The 17432-nt window shown below is 40.0% G+C and overlaps 1 protein-coding gene across 1 annotated transcript; it reads right to left on the bottom strand.

Annotated features, from left to right (window-relative positions):
- Positions 1–16543: 16543 nt before the first annotated feature.
- On the bottom strand, positions 16544–17175 carry pmchl (pro-melanin-concentrating hormone, like). The gene has a single exon (XM_005921719.2). It carries the CDS (start codon positions 17093–17095, stop codon positions 16685–16687), a length of 411 nt encoding a protein of 136 aa, XP_005921781.1. The 5' UTR covers positions 17096–17175; the 3' UTR covers positions 16544–16684.
- Positions 17176–17432: the final 257 nt, after the last annotated feature.

The following is a 17432-nucleotide window of genomic DNA, read 5'->3' as shown; positions in this document are numbered from 1 at the left end:
TTGGACATCCTGATAATAATGAATTACAGTAGTCCAGCCTGGAAGTAATAAATGCATGAACTAGTTTTTCAGCGTCACTCTGAGACAGGATATTTCTAATTTTAGAGATGTTGCCAAATGGAAGAACCAGTCTTACATATTTGTTTAATATGTGCGTTGAAGGACATGTCCTGGTCAAAAATGACTCCAAGGTTCCTCACAGCGTTACTGGAGGCCAAGGTAATGCCATCCAGAGTAAGAATCTGGTTAGATACCATATTTCTAAGCTTTTCAGGGCCGAGTACAATAACCTCAGTTTTATCTGAATTAAGAAGCAGAAAGTTAGCGGCCATCCAGGTCTTTATGTCTTTAAGACATTCCTGCAGTTTAACTAATTGGTGTGTGTTATCTGGCTTCATGGACAGATAGAGCTTGGGTGTCATCAGCATAGCAGTGAAAATGTATGCTATGTCTTCTAATGATACTGCCTAAGGGAAGCATGTATAATGTAAACAGAATTGGTCCTAGCACTGAACCCTGTGGAACTCCATAATTAACCTCAGTGTGTGAAGAGGACTCTCCATTTACATGCACAAACTGGAGTCTATTAGATAGATATGATACAAACCACTGCAGCGCAGTACCTGTAATACCTACAGCATGTTCTAATCGCTCTAATAGGATATTATGGTCGACAGTATCGAACGCTGCACTGAGGTCTAGCAGGACAAGCACAGAGATGAGTCCACTGTCAGAGGCCATAAGAAGATCATTTGTAACCTTCACTAAAGCTGTTTCTGTGCTGTGCTGAGCTCTGAAACCTGACTGAAACTCTTCAAATAAGCCATTCCTCTGCAGATGATCTGTTAGCTGTTTGACAACTACTCTTTCAAGGATTTTTGAAATCAACAGCTTTACCTTAACGTTCAGCCTTCTCTATGCCACAACAGACTAGTTCAGTGTTGCACCAATGCCAGCCTGCCGTGCCCTTCTTTCCTCACTTGTGAGCAAGCCATATTTAATTGAACCCCTCTTCTTAAAGAAGCAACTGGTCTCAAACTGAAGTGGAAACTCTCTCTTTTCAAGATGAGAACCATGGACTTGGATTTAGAGGGTAATTATCATCCCCATCATATCACCTTTGGCTGCAAACAGGCCCAGTGCAATAGAGGTTATCGCTCAATCTTCAATGACCACATCTTGATTTATGCTCAAAAATCCAGGTTAGGAAAATCCTAGAAAGTTGGTTCAGTTCATTTGGACATTGTGATCTCAGTGGAAGAAATGGTTAATTGTTACGCAGCAGTGCTAGTGTTGGTCATTATGCAACTCTACTGTTTATGTGGTTGAGGAAACCTGGAGTTTCAACATTCAAATGAGCAGAATCAACTTTCTGGCTCAATGACCTCCTGCAGGTCCACGAAATACTGAAACCACCAAATGCAACAACCTCTGCTGCTTTGGAGCCAAGGGTAAAATGGTTTTTAAAAAAAGCAAAGAAGACGCTGTCTCACTTTTAGTTTTAGTACCTGCTCAGCCGGGATTCCAGGCGATCCAAAAAACATTACCTACGCACATTAGGTGGTACTTGAATATAATGGAAAACAAGTTGATCCAAGTTGAGTTGTGTTGAGCCGTGGCGAGTCAATCTGAGTAGGTACCAACGGAAAAGAGGCTTAACCGCAAAAACAAAACAAAACACTGCCCTTCTCTCTTCAGTGGTCCCCATATTGGGAAAAGATCATCTGCACCATGCTAATCCTTACTGGCTAGTTAGCTAGCTATCAGTAAACAATCATAATAAGATGCTGTGATCTTCTTTGCTGTTTGTGAGCAACTTGCTATTTTTGATTTCAGGTGTGTATTTGTGATAGAAGTGCATTAACAGAACCGAGACACATCATCAAATAAAAGTGAATCCAAGTGAAATTTACCACTAGTATATGTATGTATATGTACACAGTGAAAAGGCAGTATAACATGTGGAATAGCTAACAGAACTTTGTATCAATGCAGGCATGTTTGTGAGTTTGTCCTAACTGATAACTGTCACTGGGGGACATGTCACAAACAGCTGATCTGTGGGCTACTCTTGTTCATGTTTGTGCTGTTACTAGTCCTTCACTCTATGTCACCAAACACCAACACAAATACAGTACTGTGAATTCCACTTAGGAAGTCTCAGGTATTGCAGAGAAACCTATGAGCATCTATAGGGCATCTATATAAAAGTGTAATTCTTTTACCTACCGTTTAACATCCAGCACCTAAGAGCACACAGTACGTAGTTTTTTCATGTAGTTCTTCATGTTCTGGCATCTCTTCCTACTGTCTTAGTTAGAATACAACTGTGTTTCCCCACTCTAAGATTTTCCAAAACCCTCCTCTTACTGCGCTCATGTCTTAAGGAGCTTGAAAAACCTCAATCACTGGAACAATTTCTGTGTAATGGGAGGAGAAAGGAGCCAACACAAACCAAAATTGTTCCTGTAAACATGCTCTACAGATCTGTTGTGGTGAAGAGAGAAATAAGCGTGAAAGCGAAGTTGTTGATTTACCAGTTGATCTATGTTCCTACCCTCACCTGTGTCAACGAGCTTCAGGTAGACTAAAAGGATGACAATGAAGATACAAGTGTTAGAAATGAGCTTCCTCTAAAGGGTGTCCGGGCTCAGCTTTAAACAAAGTGTGTCCTTTGGGAGGGTCTCAGAGTAGAGTCACTACTCTTCCATATCAAAAGGAGCCAGTTGACCAGGATGCCTCTTATGCGCCTGCTAGAGAAGAACTTACAGCCATGTCCCACCACTACAATGCTCAAGGGCAGACCCGGTGCACGTTGGAGAGATTATATCTCTCAGCTGGCTTGGGAACACCTTGGTTTATGGGTGGATGGATGGTGCAGTAGCCACCTGAACAACAATTAACAAGGTGGATAAAAGCTAATCAGATTCAGCTAAGATGTGATGCTCATTATTTAAATGTAAATAAATGACCGGTGTTCAGCTGAAACTGACATCAGAGAGCCCTTTGGCCCCATATGTCATGTAACCAGTGACCAAACTATTACATCTATCCAATCAGGGAACAAAGAACTGAGCAGGAGCAAATTAGATTTCAATATCAGGTTTCATTCATCAAGAACCAGTGACTAGCAGTGACGCATGTTTATGACATGAGACAGATGGTAGAGCAGATGTGCACTTTAAAATCAAAAATATGTCATTTTCTAAATAATAAATCATTATGTGAGCTCCTTTTTGTGTCCCAATTTTCTTATATAATATAATATTTGAGTTTATAGGGTTGGAGGTCTGCAGTGTGTGGCCTGAGTCACTTCCTTCTGGCCTCAATTGATTTTGCTGCTTTGGTGGGTAATCTTCAGACTAATGGGTGACCTTGCCTCACTCTGGAGTCTCCGTGGTCTCACCAGCGTTGATCCTTTCTGCTCTCACCCTGCACATGGGGGGTGGGGGGCAGACTTCCTCCTCGGGGGTTAATAAAGGGTAGCAGAAGAAAGCTCTTCTACTTTCATCCGCCATTACCTAAGCACCTCACCACACAAAATCATTAAGGAAGTTTTCTTTAATTCATTCTTTGATGTCAGTCAGGACTGAGAGAGAATTAAATTAACTTATTAACTTAATTTTAATTTCAGGTAGTTATCATACCTAAAAACCCTGCAGAGAAAAGCAGTAATTATATTTCACCATATTTAATTATCATGTTTTTCAATGTTATGGCTTAAAAAGGAATCCTTATACTAGTCTATGTATTTAGAGAAGATGTTATCTTACTGTCTGTTCACAACCACTAAGTGCACAAATTTGTTAATCAAAAACTGTTGGATTTAAAATCAAGGACACATACATTTAATTACTTTGCAATAATCTGATAATTATTCCTTAATTCTGTGTGGGGGAATTAAGATTCTTTCCTGGCATTGTCATCTTGGAATTATGCCTGTGCCTTCAGGGAAAATCCACTGATGGGAAAAACCTGGTTATTCAATGTATTCAGGAGTCAGCTGACAATTCAATTCAATTCAATTCAATTCAATTCAATTCAATTCAATTCAATTCAATTCAATTTATATAGCACCAAGTCACAACAACAGTAACCTCAAGGTGGTTTTTATTGTAAGGTAGACCCTACCATAATACATACAGTGAAAAACCCAACAATCAAATGAGCCCCTATGAGCAAGCACTTTGGTGACAGTGGGGAGGAAAAACTCCCTCCGGCAGAACCAGGCTCAGGGAGGGGCGGGGCCATCTGCCACTATCGATTGGGGTGAGAGAAGGAAAACAGGATAAAGACATGCTGTGGAAGAGAGACAGAGATTAATAACAAGTGTGATTCAGCAGAGAGGTCTATTAACACATAGTGAGTGAGAAAGGTGACTGGAAAGGAAAAACTCAATGCATCATGGGAATCCCCCGGCAGCCAACACCTATTGCAGCATAACTAAGGGAGGATTCAGGGTCACCTGGTCCAGCCCTAACTATATGCTTTAGCAAAAAGGAACGTTTTAATCCTAATCTTAAAAGTAGAGATAGTGTCTGTCTCCCGAATCCAAACTGAAAGCTGGTTCCACAGAAGAGGGGCCTGAAAACTGAAGGCTCTGCCTCCCATTCTACTTTTAAATACTCTAGGAACAACAAGTAGGCCTGCAGAGCGAGAGTGAAGTGCTCTAATAGAGTGATATGGTACTACAAGGTCATTAAGATAAGATGGGGCCTGATTATTTAGCATCTTGTATGTGAGGAGCAGGATTTTGAATTCAAATCTGTGTTTAACAGGGAGTCAATGAAGGGAAGCCAATACAAGAGAACTATGCTCTCTCTTTCTAGACCATGTCAGTACTCTTGTTAAATGATGCATGGCGGGTATCTAAGCTTCTTCTTACCCTGATGTCCAGCAGGGTAAATCTGGACTCCTCAGACCAGTCCTGCAACCACCGTTGCAAGCACTTATATGTCAGCAAAATATTTCCAAATGGATCCTGTACTTCACAGGAAGCCAGTACAACGGTTTTAAGAACTGTGTACCAGTCAGGAGTCTAGTAGCAGCATTTTGAATGAACCTCAATTGTGATATATCTCATGAATTGCAGTAATAAAGAAATCTGGATGTAACAAAAGCATCAATGACCTTCTCCAGGTCACTGGTAGAAAGAAATGGTTAGTCTTAATCAAAAAAAAAAACTGGCATTAACAGCTGTTTTTTTTCTGTGAGCCAAATTTAAGTAAAGAATCACAGAATAAGTCTGTAAAAATTGTGGCAACAAATAGCCCTAACCAAGCGTCAGAAGTTGACAAGTTGGTTTACGAAGTGCAGAAACGGGAAATCTTTTGGCAAATTTTAGAAAAATATTCTGAAATAGTTTTAAAGACCATTCTGCACCATTACACAAAACCCAAATAACCAAGTAACACTTTCAGTTTAACACTGCATCCCAGTACCCATTTCCAAGGAGGTTATTTTACCATTTAATTTGCCTTTAATTTCTGCACTATTCTCCTCATGCTTCATCTTTGTACAAGGAGCCAAGATAAACTAATTAACTCCAAGTTCTAGGACTGTTTCTTGCATATCTTGCATGTTTCAGCTGTGGGTTACAGTTTAGTCCAGCTTTATAAGAATGCTGGACAAAGTATCTTGTGGGCAAACATAAACAAATAAAAAACACTGTAGTGGCAATTTGGTAAAACAATGCAGAGATTTTTTATCCTGACAGCCCAGACAGAATAATCACTTTGCCAAAAATGAGTTCCAGATGTTCATTGTATTTTTCCATGGTACCCCATTGAGGGTGAACGCCATTTGTTGTAAACTGTGCAAAACGAGCACCGTTGAACAAACAAAAATGTGCAGAAACCAAACACAGATGACTTGTTTCCTGCTATAATTAGTCTTCATGAGCTCGCCTCCTTTCACTGCCTCAGCTGTTCCAGCCATCCCTGTCAGTTGCAGGCCTGACGCAGCTTGAATGGTCTCTCTGTCCAGAACATTAGCACGTTAAAACCATCCCTGCTTTCCTCTGTAAGCTTAAAACGCCACTTATTCTGCTTTGTACATCAGAGAGCCACAGCAGGACTGGAGCCAGAAGGTGCTGCAGGCTTGCAAACTGATTTATTTTATATTCCAGCGGTTGCAGTGGTTATCAGCATCATTTTAAGTGCTTTGTATAGCGCTTCATTTTATAATGACTAAAAATATGCCTTTTTTTTTAATTCAACCTGGTGGAAACAATTTTAAAGGAATGTAAAAATTGTGTTTGTGTGTGGTCTAATCTGCACATTTTTTCTCAGGAGTCTTAAGCATTCATCCTGCATGCCTGAATTAACCTGCCAAGAAGACTTTCTCACAAAAACTAGTCATGCAAATATAATATTATTGCATATGTTGCACTCTTTATAAAAGCTTACAGAGGGTGTGATTCCCCCGTAAAGCATAATCAAGAATTTATTTAAATGAACTTCTAACCGAATCTCTCATTTTTGAAAAGTGGTCATTTAGATAGCATTTAAAATTCAAACACCCATTTTCTCTGAAACAAAATAGTTTCTCTCTTTTAAACATAACAAATATTATTTGTTGTGTTCTCATCCTGTGAAACAAGATGGACATTAGCAGGCTTCCAGGCTTCGTAGCGGTCGGTGAGGGATTTCCTGTCTACTCCTAGATGCTGATCATTTTTTCCGTCTTCTTCTGCCATGATTCTGTTTTGAAGTTCTGCTGTGAGGGCCCACGACTCACAAGCATATACAGCTGTGTTCAGAAGTTTAAGACCTAGCAATACATTTTTGTCCTCCGCCAGGAATATGAGTCTGAAACAGCTATGTCAAACACCATTTATGCAATCTATATCACTCCTGCTGTACTGATGCCACAATTCTGGGCTGGGCTAATGGTGCACATGGACGTTCTTTTCAAAATGACGGAAATTGCAGCTTCCATTAACTTTGATTGAGGATTTCGGGAAATGCACAGTAATTTTACCCCTTCCACAACCAAACTTCTATTCAGTGTCCTTTGTAGTCGACAACAGGACTTACTACCTCACATTTTCAATTAGTGTCCATACTTCAGGAAGCAGAGAGGAGGATGAAGCAGAAACGATTTTATTCAGAACTGTGGAAGGGGAATCAGTGCTCTTAAAGAATAATTTAATGTAGAGCTCTGACATTTTTAGGCATTATGACATCTAGAAGAGCAAGAAAATCTTCAGTTGAATTCACACACAAATTCTTTTTAGGATGAAACTTGAAATCAGGACAATGCTGCCCACAACCATGCTCAGAAGGCACCGCAGGATTTAGATAACCTAATATCTGAATGTGCAGTTGTTTAAAAATGGCTCCAAGAGAACATCCTGCAAATCTGCAGTTCTCCTTCTTAGAGCTTCACTGAGTTCTTTGACTTTCCCATCATTCTATCAATCAATCCAGCGAGTGCTGTTAAACAAATCTTTTTCAGAGAAACTACCAGTTGTAGTCAGTTATAACCATGAACTATATGTAAACTGGCCTCGCAAAGTTAAAAGATACTGTAGAATTTTCAGCAACACTTTTTCTGAATGTATACTTTTGACCGTGTGTGGACAATCCAAAATAAATTCAAACGTGCATCCAAGTCTTGTTTTTTACAGTCATTAAAGACGTTTGCTATACAGTCGTTAAATAAATAATTATAAGCCCAAAATGACCATGACTTTCATGGGTTTGATGACTGTATGCAAACGTCTAACCACAACTATAAGAGGAGTTTACCAGTGCCATCAGTGCACTCAATAATCGCATCTTTCCATATAACTGTACCAACCCTTTCGCATTTATGGTGGATCCCAGTATCTGATTTCTGGCCTTGAACTGCGATGTTGTTCATTGTCCTGCTGGTTTTTATCACCAGGTCCATCCTAAAGCTATTGGCAAATAGCATCTTCCCTTTGCATGGACACTGTGTTTATTGTTTCCACATGGCTCACGTAGATGTTCCCAGATGCTGTGTGTTTAATTATCTGGACAATGTTTTTTTGGGTGATTAATCGGTGTAAACCAGTGAGGGGGCAGTTCACAGCATCTACTCTCCATTCACAGTCCCGCTACAGTAAACCCAGGAAATGTTCTGGCTTTCATCAAGTCACCACTTTGGTTTTAAGTGTTTGTGGTGCCAGTTCAATTTGATCCTGTATAGTACTTGATATATACTTTATTACTTTCCTGTAGCTGAACCCCCAATAAATGGGGACTCACTCACACTTTAGCTTTCTGTTTAAACGATCACACTTCTGTCAAAGCAGTCTGTAAAGTCTGTTTTTAAAGGTACTGTATGAATAACAGTTTTATAAGTTTATGCAACTTCACAGACATAAGTAGATGTCTGTGAAATTGAATTTATTCTGCCATGCACCTTCTTTTAATCTCCACCAAGCATAAAAATTGACTCTACATTGTGAGTTCATTCAGTGGATCTTTCTTTAAAAGCCCACTCAAGAAGCATCACCCCTCTAATCCCCTTTAAATGTCCAGAAACGACCTACGAGTCTTGTTTTCCTAAAAGAAATGTGGGGAAATTGAGACAGAGCATCTAGCACACAGCCAAGCTGTGTGTGCCACACTTTGGTAAGTCCAAGACAGTATAAAATGGATAGCTAACCTTTCTCCTGCTGTTCTTTGGTAATTAATAGGGACATTCTTCCGGAAGAAACGACAAGCAAGACAGACAAGCTTTACAATGCCTGCCTGCAGAGGATACAAAGTGCCTTTTAATCTCTAAGTCAACCGTAGAGCCCAGACTTTATTATGAAGTGCAGGAAGCTGTCAATAATTAACAGCCTTGATAATCACTCCTGTTGTGTTGTGTTACACAGTAATTAGACTTTTAATGTCAATTTTGTTTTCTCATTATTGCTATTGTCACTGTACTGTACCCAGACCAGAAACAAAGAGAACATTTTCTCGCATCACTTCTTTAAAAAATAATTTTCTGATACATAAACTATGACTCTGAAGAAAACATATGCCTTTTACATTTTCCGCTTTTTAACCACAACACAGTAACGTGTATATTTTCTCTTTTTCCTGGTCATAGTGATTATTTTAAGATATGGTAAGCGCTCTGCTGTACTCCACTGGCAATACTGTAAGCTGTATGCCTTCAGTAGTAACTGTGTCCATAAATTCATCAGGTCATCGAACAGCTAGGCAGTAAGTAGGGCTGGGTATCGTCCCTCATTTCTAGAATCGATTCAATTCCGATTCACAAGGTCCCGAATCGATTCGATCCATGATTCAATTCAATTCAATTCAATTCAATTCAATTCAATTCAATTCAATTCAACACCTGATGCTGCTGACATGAAGCAGAGCAAAGTTACAGAGGTTTGATTAGAGACACAGTTTTGCATAATTTAAAGTTTACATTTGTTCAGTATTGAACAGCAGAAATGAGGTTTTCTTTTCGGAAGTAAGTAAAAGGAAAAAAACAGCGTCCGACAGCACTGTAAACAACGGTAGACTTGTGCGTAACAAGCAAGCGAATAATGAAGAAAACAGATTTTTAGATGAGAGAGAGAGAGAGAGAGAGAGAGGCATGGTGGAAGCAAAACAGCAAAAGTCAGAGGGAATTCATGATGATGTTTATGTGAAGCATAGTTTGGATCTTCTTTTGCTGCTGGTTCGGTCAATATTGTTTGGAGATAAATAAAACCTGCAGCTTCAGAATCAGCGAGCTGTCGGCTTTCAGCCTCGACCGTGTCCGTGCCGTCGGGTGAGAAAGTCACATCTCACTGATTCTGATGCATCGGCAGGTCCGCGCTTTGTGTTTATGTCTTTGTGCAGAATCCGTGTACCTGCTCTCATTTACTGTTTTAGCTGTTTGGTGGTTGTTGAAATTTTGTGAGGTTTAACCTGAGATTCTGGCGTTTCGTGCAAAATAAATTTATATTTAAAAATCGATTCAGGATTTTTTAATCGATAAATCGATAATCAAAACCCACCCCTAGCAGTAAGGCTGTTAAAAAAAACAAAACAAAAAAAACAAAAGCTTTTTGCAATCAGAATAGTCGCCCCCTGCTGGCTATCTAAAAAAAAGTGCAGCTTCAAAACAAGTAAAGATGTGCAGTTTAACAACCTAATATTGCTAATAAAAAAAAACTGCCTTCTTTCTAATGGCTAGCAGGATTGCAAAGAGAAGAACAGACATCTTTGAGAAAATGTAACACTCACTTTAATGCTTCATGATGACTTCACCTCTACGGTGCAACACATCTGTCCAGCAGAGAATGATCTGTTATCAGTATATTTGAACTCTGCACTCACACAACATTTAACACCAACCTATACACATTATTGCACGGCACTATTTACTACCTTTCACACTGTTATACTACTGCACTTTAATGTTGTCTAATATGTGCAATTCTGCTTTTAGTGAGACATTTTGTTCTGTTTTTAACTTGTTTGTTTTCCTTATTCTCTTTTCAAAAAACTCCTTTAAACCTGCTATTGGGTAACTTTTTGTTTTAATGCTTTAGCACATTGTTTTTGTAAAATTTTACTTTAATTTACACTTGTTTAACTTTATTGTACTTGTGTCAATTTCAGGTTTCAGGTTTTTATCTTATTAGGATATTTGTTAGATACATGTTAGATATTTGAGATATATGCCATTCTATTTATTTAAACCATTTGTTATGTTTCTCATGTGTATCTTAATTTTCTATCAGCTGTGGCAGAAGAATTCTCAAGTACAGGATAAATGCAGTTTTTTGGATCTTTATCTAATAACAACAAATGGCTACTTCTCACCGATGGATACTGCTGTATTCCTAATGGCAGGGTCAGAATTTGACGTAAACAACATGAAAGCATGGATTCATTCTGCCTTCTATCAGTGGTTCAGGTTGCTCGTGGCATGGCTCCAGCAAGTTCCAGTTCCAGTTAGCACACCTGTCTCCCATCTACTCATTTCCCAGGATTAAAAAGGCCAGATGAAACTTCCACTCTCTGCCAGATTGTTGTCACCTTTGTTGCGGTAATCGCTGTGAGCTATTGACTTTAGTATTTTCTGTGATTTGACATCTCCTTCTCGTCTTCTCTCCTAGTACTCTTTCCAGTGTGTTCTCTGGCTAGATCTGGAACAGAATCTGCAAACCAAGAAAGTCCTTGTGTAGTAGAAGAATTCAAAATATGAAAGAATAATCTCAAGTTGATACTCAACTGGAAACAGCACTAACCTCCTCTCTCCCTCCAGCAGTCCTCCAGCGTTCCCCTGCTTGGTTCCTGTCTTATAATACTCATCAGAGTGAAACTTAGTCCTGAGTACATTTACACACCACAGCCTACCTGAGTATTGTTGTTCGCCATTTGTATCCTTTTACGGCCACAGGGTACCCCTCATCTGTCTGGCACCAGCAATGAATGAATGAAGAGGCCCGAGAGCAGACCCAGGAGACGCTGGAGAGACTGAGTCTTTCAGATGGCTTGAGAGCACCTGAGTAGATCTTAGTGGATTATTCTGTTTGATCCCCCCCACTACCACCACCACACACACACACACACACACACACACACACACACACACACACACACACACACACACAGAGTAGGTGGAATTAAAACAATTTATGACCAACTACTGTTTTAAAAAACTGCTCAGGCTTTTGTATAACAGTTTCCAGATGTTTCTCCCCACAGTCATGTGTAAAACAAAACACCTTCCCATAAAACATTTATCTGCATTACGTACTCTTAAGGGGTATGAAAATGCCAAAAGTCTACCCTTGTAATTTGTCATAATTTCAAAGGGCATGACTTTTGTACATTTAAAGCCAAGGACTTGAAGTATTATGTCATATATTTTATGGATGCACACTGTGGTCGGTATTTAAAGCTACAGGAAATAGTTTATTTAGTACAGTCTGCTAAACTTCTCCTACTGTGGCGATCTTTATGTCGAGAACTCCTCAAATAATCTAAAAATCATTACAAAAGTGTAGTCAGTGACCAGATATGGAAGGTTTTACCCCTTTAATATTTCAAACTGTGCCCTGAATAGCTTATTATAGTTTCTAATGTACCACAGTTTTCTAATAATTTGTAGCCAGTCACTTCGTCAGAGCTAGCATTGCATTTCTCACATGCTACATTTCTGCTTATGCCTTCAGCCTAATTGTTTTTCCAACCAGAAGCTTATTCCCAAATACCGTTAAGGTGCAGATATTCCCAGAAACACATCCTTCTTTCTGCTGACTCACTCTCTATTTTGTGAGGAATGTTCTGCGTTTGTGACCCACAACAATCAACCAGCAAAAATTTCTTTTCAGAGTGCTGCAAGTCTGACTCACAAGTTTCCACTTAAATGACACTTGCATTTTGAAATAATTCACACTGTGAACATGCATGATCTCCCACACAAACATATTAATGTTCTCCACTGACAATGTTTTAAGCAAGTTATGGTTAACCCTGTGTGGTCTAATGATGGATTTGGTTACATTATAATGGATTGGATTGATATAGCGCTTTTCAAGGCACCCAGGCTTTACAATACCACTATTCATTCACTCTCACATTCACACACTGGTGGAGGCAAAGTACGGTTGTAGCCACAGCTGCCCTGGGGCAGACTGACAGAAGCGAGGCTGCCATATCGCGCCATCGGCCCCTCTGGCCAACACCAGTAGGCAGTAGGGTAAAGTGTCTTGCCCAAGGACACAACGACCAGGACAGAGAGCCCAGGGATCGAACCGGCGACAGATGCGCTTCCCAACCCCCTGAGCCACAGTCGCCCACATTGCTTACAGTTCCTACAGACCCCTTTCTGATTTCTAATTTTTCTGCATATTTTTCACACTTAACGTTTCAGATCATTTAATGATTTAATATTAGTCAAAGATAACCTGACTATAACCAAAAAGAACACAAAAGGAGGTCTCTCATTTGCCAGTAAACATGTTGATGAACTTTTGGGAAAACATTCTGTGGACTGACGAGACAAAAGCTGAACTTTTAACAAGGTTCGAGCCCTGTTACATCTGACATAACACTAACAGGGTATTTCATAAAAAGTATATCATAGTAATAGTCAAACATGGCGGTGGTACTGTTATGGTCTGGCTGTTTTGCCAGTTTAGGACTTGGACAACTTACTGTAATTGATGGAACTATGAATTCTGCTCTCTAACCTATTGGTTGCATTCTACAGTCCTCCAGAAAAATCCAACAGCACAAACAACAGCACAAACAACAGCACAAACAACAGCACAAACAACAGCACAAACAACAGCACAAACAACAGCACAAACAAGAGTGGCACACAGATGAGTTATTTGTGGCACTGACCCTGGTGACATTAAACAGCTGTGCAAAACTGTAGATTGGCAAATATGGACAATACCAACACGCTCTCACTTCCAAAGCATAACATTTTACACTAGGTGACAAATCGTCAGTATATTACGCTTCAGTGCACCCAACATGGTCCTAGATTAGGAGATCGGAAAAATGAGGAAACATGAGAACCGTTTGGATTGAATCTACACATGTATGTTCGTTTTACTTAAATCGCTTTGGAAAACACTATCTAATGTCATTAAAGTCCTGGTCAAGGTTAGGGATAAAGTTATGGATAGGGTTATGGATACGGTTAGGGTCAGGGCTGGAATACATGGCTGGGATGTGCATCACCGTGGTGGCGTCATTCTACTGGATTTCATCCACAACCCGGCGCGTAGCAACACGGGAGGTCACCTTTCACGTTCCTCGGGACGCCTCGGGACTTGACAAAATTGTCACTACCGGTATATTACGCCTCGGGAGTGATAATGGGCTGACGATACGCACCACCGAAAATCACCTTGAGGTCAAACAAGCATAGAGATCAGTTGGTGACTCCCTGACAACGACTGGTGATTAGGTGAAAATATGTATATCCCCACATGTTTGTCAGTGGTTTCTCAAGGTTTCTGGTTCTCCTTGGCTGAAATTGTTTACAAAGTAGGTGCTATATTGAAAAACCTCCAAGTGATTGCCAACATGAAATAGTTTTAATTCATGTTGTTTCCCAGCAGCCAGAGCCTGATCTTTAACAGGTAAAAAAGACAGTTATGAGCAGGTAGGCTTGTAAAAATTCTAGCCTCCATTTCCACCTGGGTTTGAAACTTGCTATGTGTTGTCACTTTGTGTTCAAACTTAAGCACTAAAAGAAAAGATGCCCTTGTTAGTGTAGTGTATGTATCATTTTCCCAGCAACAGCAATTAACTTCCAATAACTACTGTGAACTGGTCAAGGGATACTCCTTTTCCCATGTAGGGAACCAGTGTTTCCCACATTGACACAGCCTGGTCTTAGACAAGTGTCAGCCAAGTCAGACAAGTTAATGTCATTAAACTAAATAAACTGAAGTTCTGGCAAAGATTTAAAGTTGCATATTAGAGGGGCTTTTTTAATGATTGTTGAATACATTCCAAAAGTCAATTTAAGTTTTCTCCACTATGACCCTTGAGTAACATTATCAACCCCCAAAGTCAATATTTAATAATAATTAGGTAATATTTTACTATCTCCTTTGTATGTTAAACCATTTCTTCTGGATTTTTTATTGTTTTATTTTTGTTCCCAATTAACAAATTATTCCTTCCACAGATTTTCACCATGATTCAGTTTGAACGGACTTTATTGCTGCTGATTGACTCAAAAATATATACACTTGGGATTTCTAGTCTAGACACTCCAGTCATTTAAATAATTACGTACTGATGACAGCACATTCTTGAAAATTGTAGGTCAAATAACCCACGTTTGCTGTTGCAGAACTGTTTCACAACAACAGGACTTGCTGCTGACCCATAAGGTTTAATCTGTTTATTGTCTCATGCTGTTTTTCCTGTGATCGAATCTTCTTCTTTAGTATTTTCTCAAACATGGACCGCAACTGCTGTATAATCACCCAAACCATCTGCATTGAAAAATTGGGAATCCTGACTCCAACATTTTGCAATTTGTTAGTTGAGGACAGATGTGCAGCATGTACCTGCAATGCTCTGGCATTATTATGGTGCACACCTTACCTCTTGTGGAAGATGAGCTCCTATACCCAAGAGCATACATTGATTCTGCATGCAGCCAGCCAATAACCCACGTAAGGCTGCAGTCATTTACTAGTATCCAGGACGTGAGGTAACAAGCTCTTCTCTGAAAATCTGCATGTAATTTTATAAGGAAGGGGAATTGCCTAGGGATTTGTGACTTGACCAAGCAAGTCACTGGAATTAACAAAGGATTTCCTCCCATTGCAGATGTTTTACTGCAACTCCTTAGTTACTTGAATTCCAGGAAAGACCTTTGAAGAAAAGAAGGTTACACCATTTCACTTGGTGTGTTACCAATTTTCACACTCAGTGTGACCCGGTGTTTTACTTCATGTTTGACTGAACTTCATTTTCACTTGGTGACAGTGGAGTGGAAGAGCCACCTATTAACAGGAAAGGAGCCAAATAGTGGCTCTGTATTTGTCTATAATACTTTAGCCAAATAGTGCTGCTCCGGTTAAAACCCTGGATGCTGAGTTTGAGTGTGTTTAACTTTTAAGTTACATATATCACATATTTCAGACTAAATCTCAGCACCCACATTCAGTTTTTTTTTTTTTTTTAATGTGGTCAGCCTGATTAAATAATACTTTAAGCTGCTTTCTAAGTCCTCCTGATGCCAAACGGAGCCCATGTGAGAATGTTCAAGATTTATACCAAGTCAGAAGATGGCGTGTATCCCTTCTCACAATGAAGCCTTTGCCAAAGCCAAAGAGAGGATTTCCAGAGGTGAGAATGTTTCTGACACGGTGCTTTGAAGATGTAACATTTTGGCAAACTTGCAGGCGATGAATTTAGCTTATTACAAACACTGGAAAGTCCCAATGATAAACTTAACTGCAACCATCAACCGGTCATAGCAGATGGCTGCCCCTCTCTGAGTCTGGCTCTGCTCCCACTTAAAGGGAGTTCTTCCTCCTCACTGTGACCAACTGCTTACTCATTGGGCTAAATCACTGGGCTTCTTCTTCTGGTATTGTAAGGCCTTTACCTTATAATGTGAAGGTAAAGATCCTACAATTGAGATGACTCTTTTGTGAACTGGTGATGACATCTACATACACAGAATTTATGTTTATCTGCCTGTATATTCAGTCTCATTTGTTGCATGATGAGCTTAACAGCTGTGGACTGTTGCAGTTATCGCCTCTCTATCCTTGACGCATTATAACCTTGTGACACAATCCAGTCTTGCATCCAAAGTTTGAGACTGCTTTAAGTTTGTTCTCCTGGATAAAAGAAAACTATTTTTTTAAAGACAAATTTCTTCTTGCTGGAATCTGATTGTGAGGTTACACCTCTCACATTATACAACATTTTTTCAAACAAGACTAGACATAGAGAAAAGACAGTCAGTCAGTGGTTATTGAAAATTGAAAAGTCTGACAGATATGAATAAATCTGAACAAAAAACTTTAACCTTCACCATCTCAGTTTAAACAGTTAAAAAACATATAAAAGACATAAAGTAGAATTAAATCATTTTTATTTTCAGCTCTCCAGTGATTTTTCTATAGATACACACATTTTTGGATTAGTTTGCAACTGAGTGTGAGGTCACTTGACAGCTATCCTCTGTTTGGACTCCTTGAGGAGAAGAGCAAACTGTCCTACACCTCCCAGCATGGCCGATACACTCGTCCCACCATGCACCTCATGGTGTCCCTCCTGTGGATGGGGATGGTCAGGTCCTGTCCAACATCTTTGTGCTCGACGACCTGGTTGTTTTCGTCGACTCTCCGCTTGTAGAGGGGTAGCCCGTTGTGCACCACCCGCAGGTCCCTCCACAGGTTTGCATCAGCGGCGATGACGATTACCTTCGGAGCTCTGGATTTGGTCATGGAGGACAGCTCTGCATCGCCTAGGCTGTTTTCCGTGGCCTCATCGTTCAGCAGGGAGGTAAAAGCATCCTGCTCCAAGGAGCCGTCTTCAGCCTTGGTCGTGGGTAATGCCACTGTCAGAGCGTAGCACTTGAAAAAGAGCGCTACAGCAAAGATGATGGACAGGCGCGACTGCCTCATGGTGAAGATCTTCCAAAAGGTGTACGGTGTTGGCTCGGGTGGATGAGTGTCTTTCCTGAAGCCTTGCCTCGCCGTCTGGCTTGCAAATCATACCACTGGGCTTTTATACCATTTTGGACACACTGAATTGGCCACGTTGCATAGTTTGCCATCACAACTTCTCCTGTTGGGTTCCGGAAATCAGTCACAAGCATTAAAAGACAGTTGTGTGGAACTCTTGCAGTGTTCGAGTATGTTGTTTTCATTAAAAAATTAATTAAAATCTCCAATGTAGTGGTGTATATTAGACACGTAACAATGAAACAGCAGGAATTCTTTGAACAGGTAACACATAAGA

Source organism: Haplochromis burtoni, unplaced genomic scaffold, assembly GCF_018398535.1.
Source record: "Haplochromis burtoni strain Fernald_Lab_line unplaced genomic scaffold, NCSU_Asbu1 Contig_51, whole genome shotgun sequence".
In the NCBI taxonomy this organism is placed as follows: domain Eukaryota; kingdom Metazoa; phylum Chordata; class Actinopteri; order Cichliformes; family Cichlidae; genus Haplochromis; species Haplochromis burtoni.
The sequence above is the reverse complement of the archived record's forward strand: the minus strand, read 5'-3'. Positions and strand labels throughout refer to the sequence as shown.

Excerpts from the sequence above, each read along its gene's own strand:
- pmchl (XM_005921719.2), bottom strand. The coding sequence starts at position 17,095 with ATGAGGCAGTCGCGCCTGTCCATCATCTTTGCTGTAGCGCTCTTTTTC.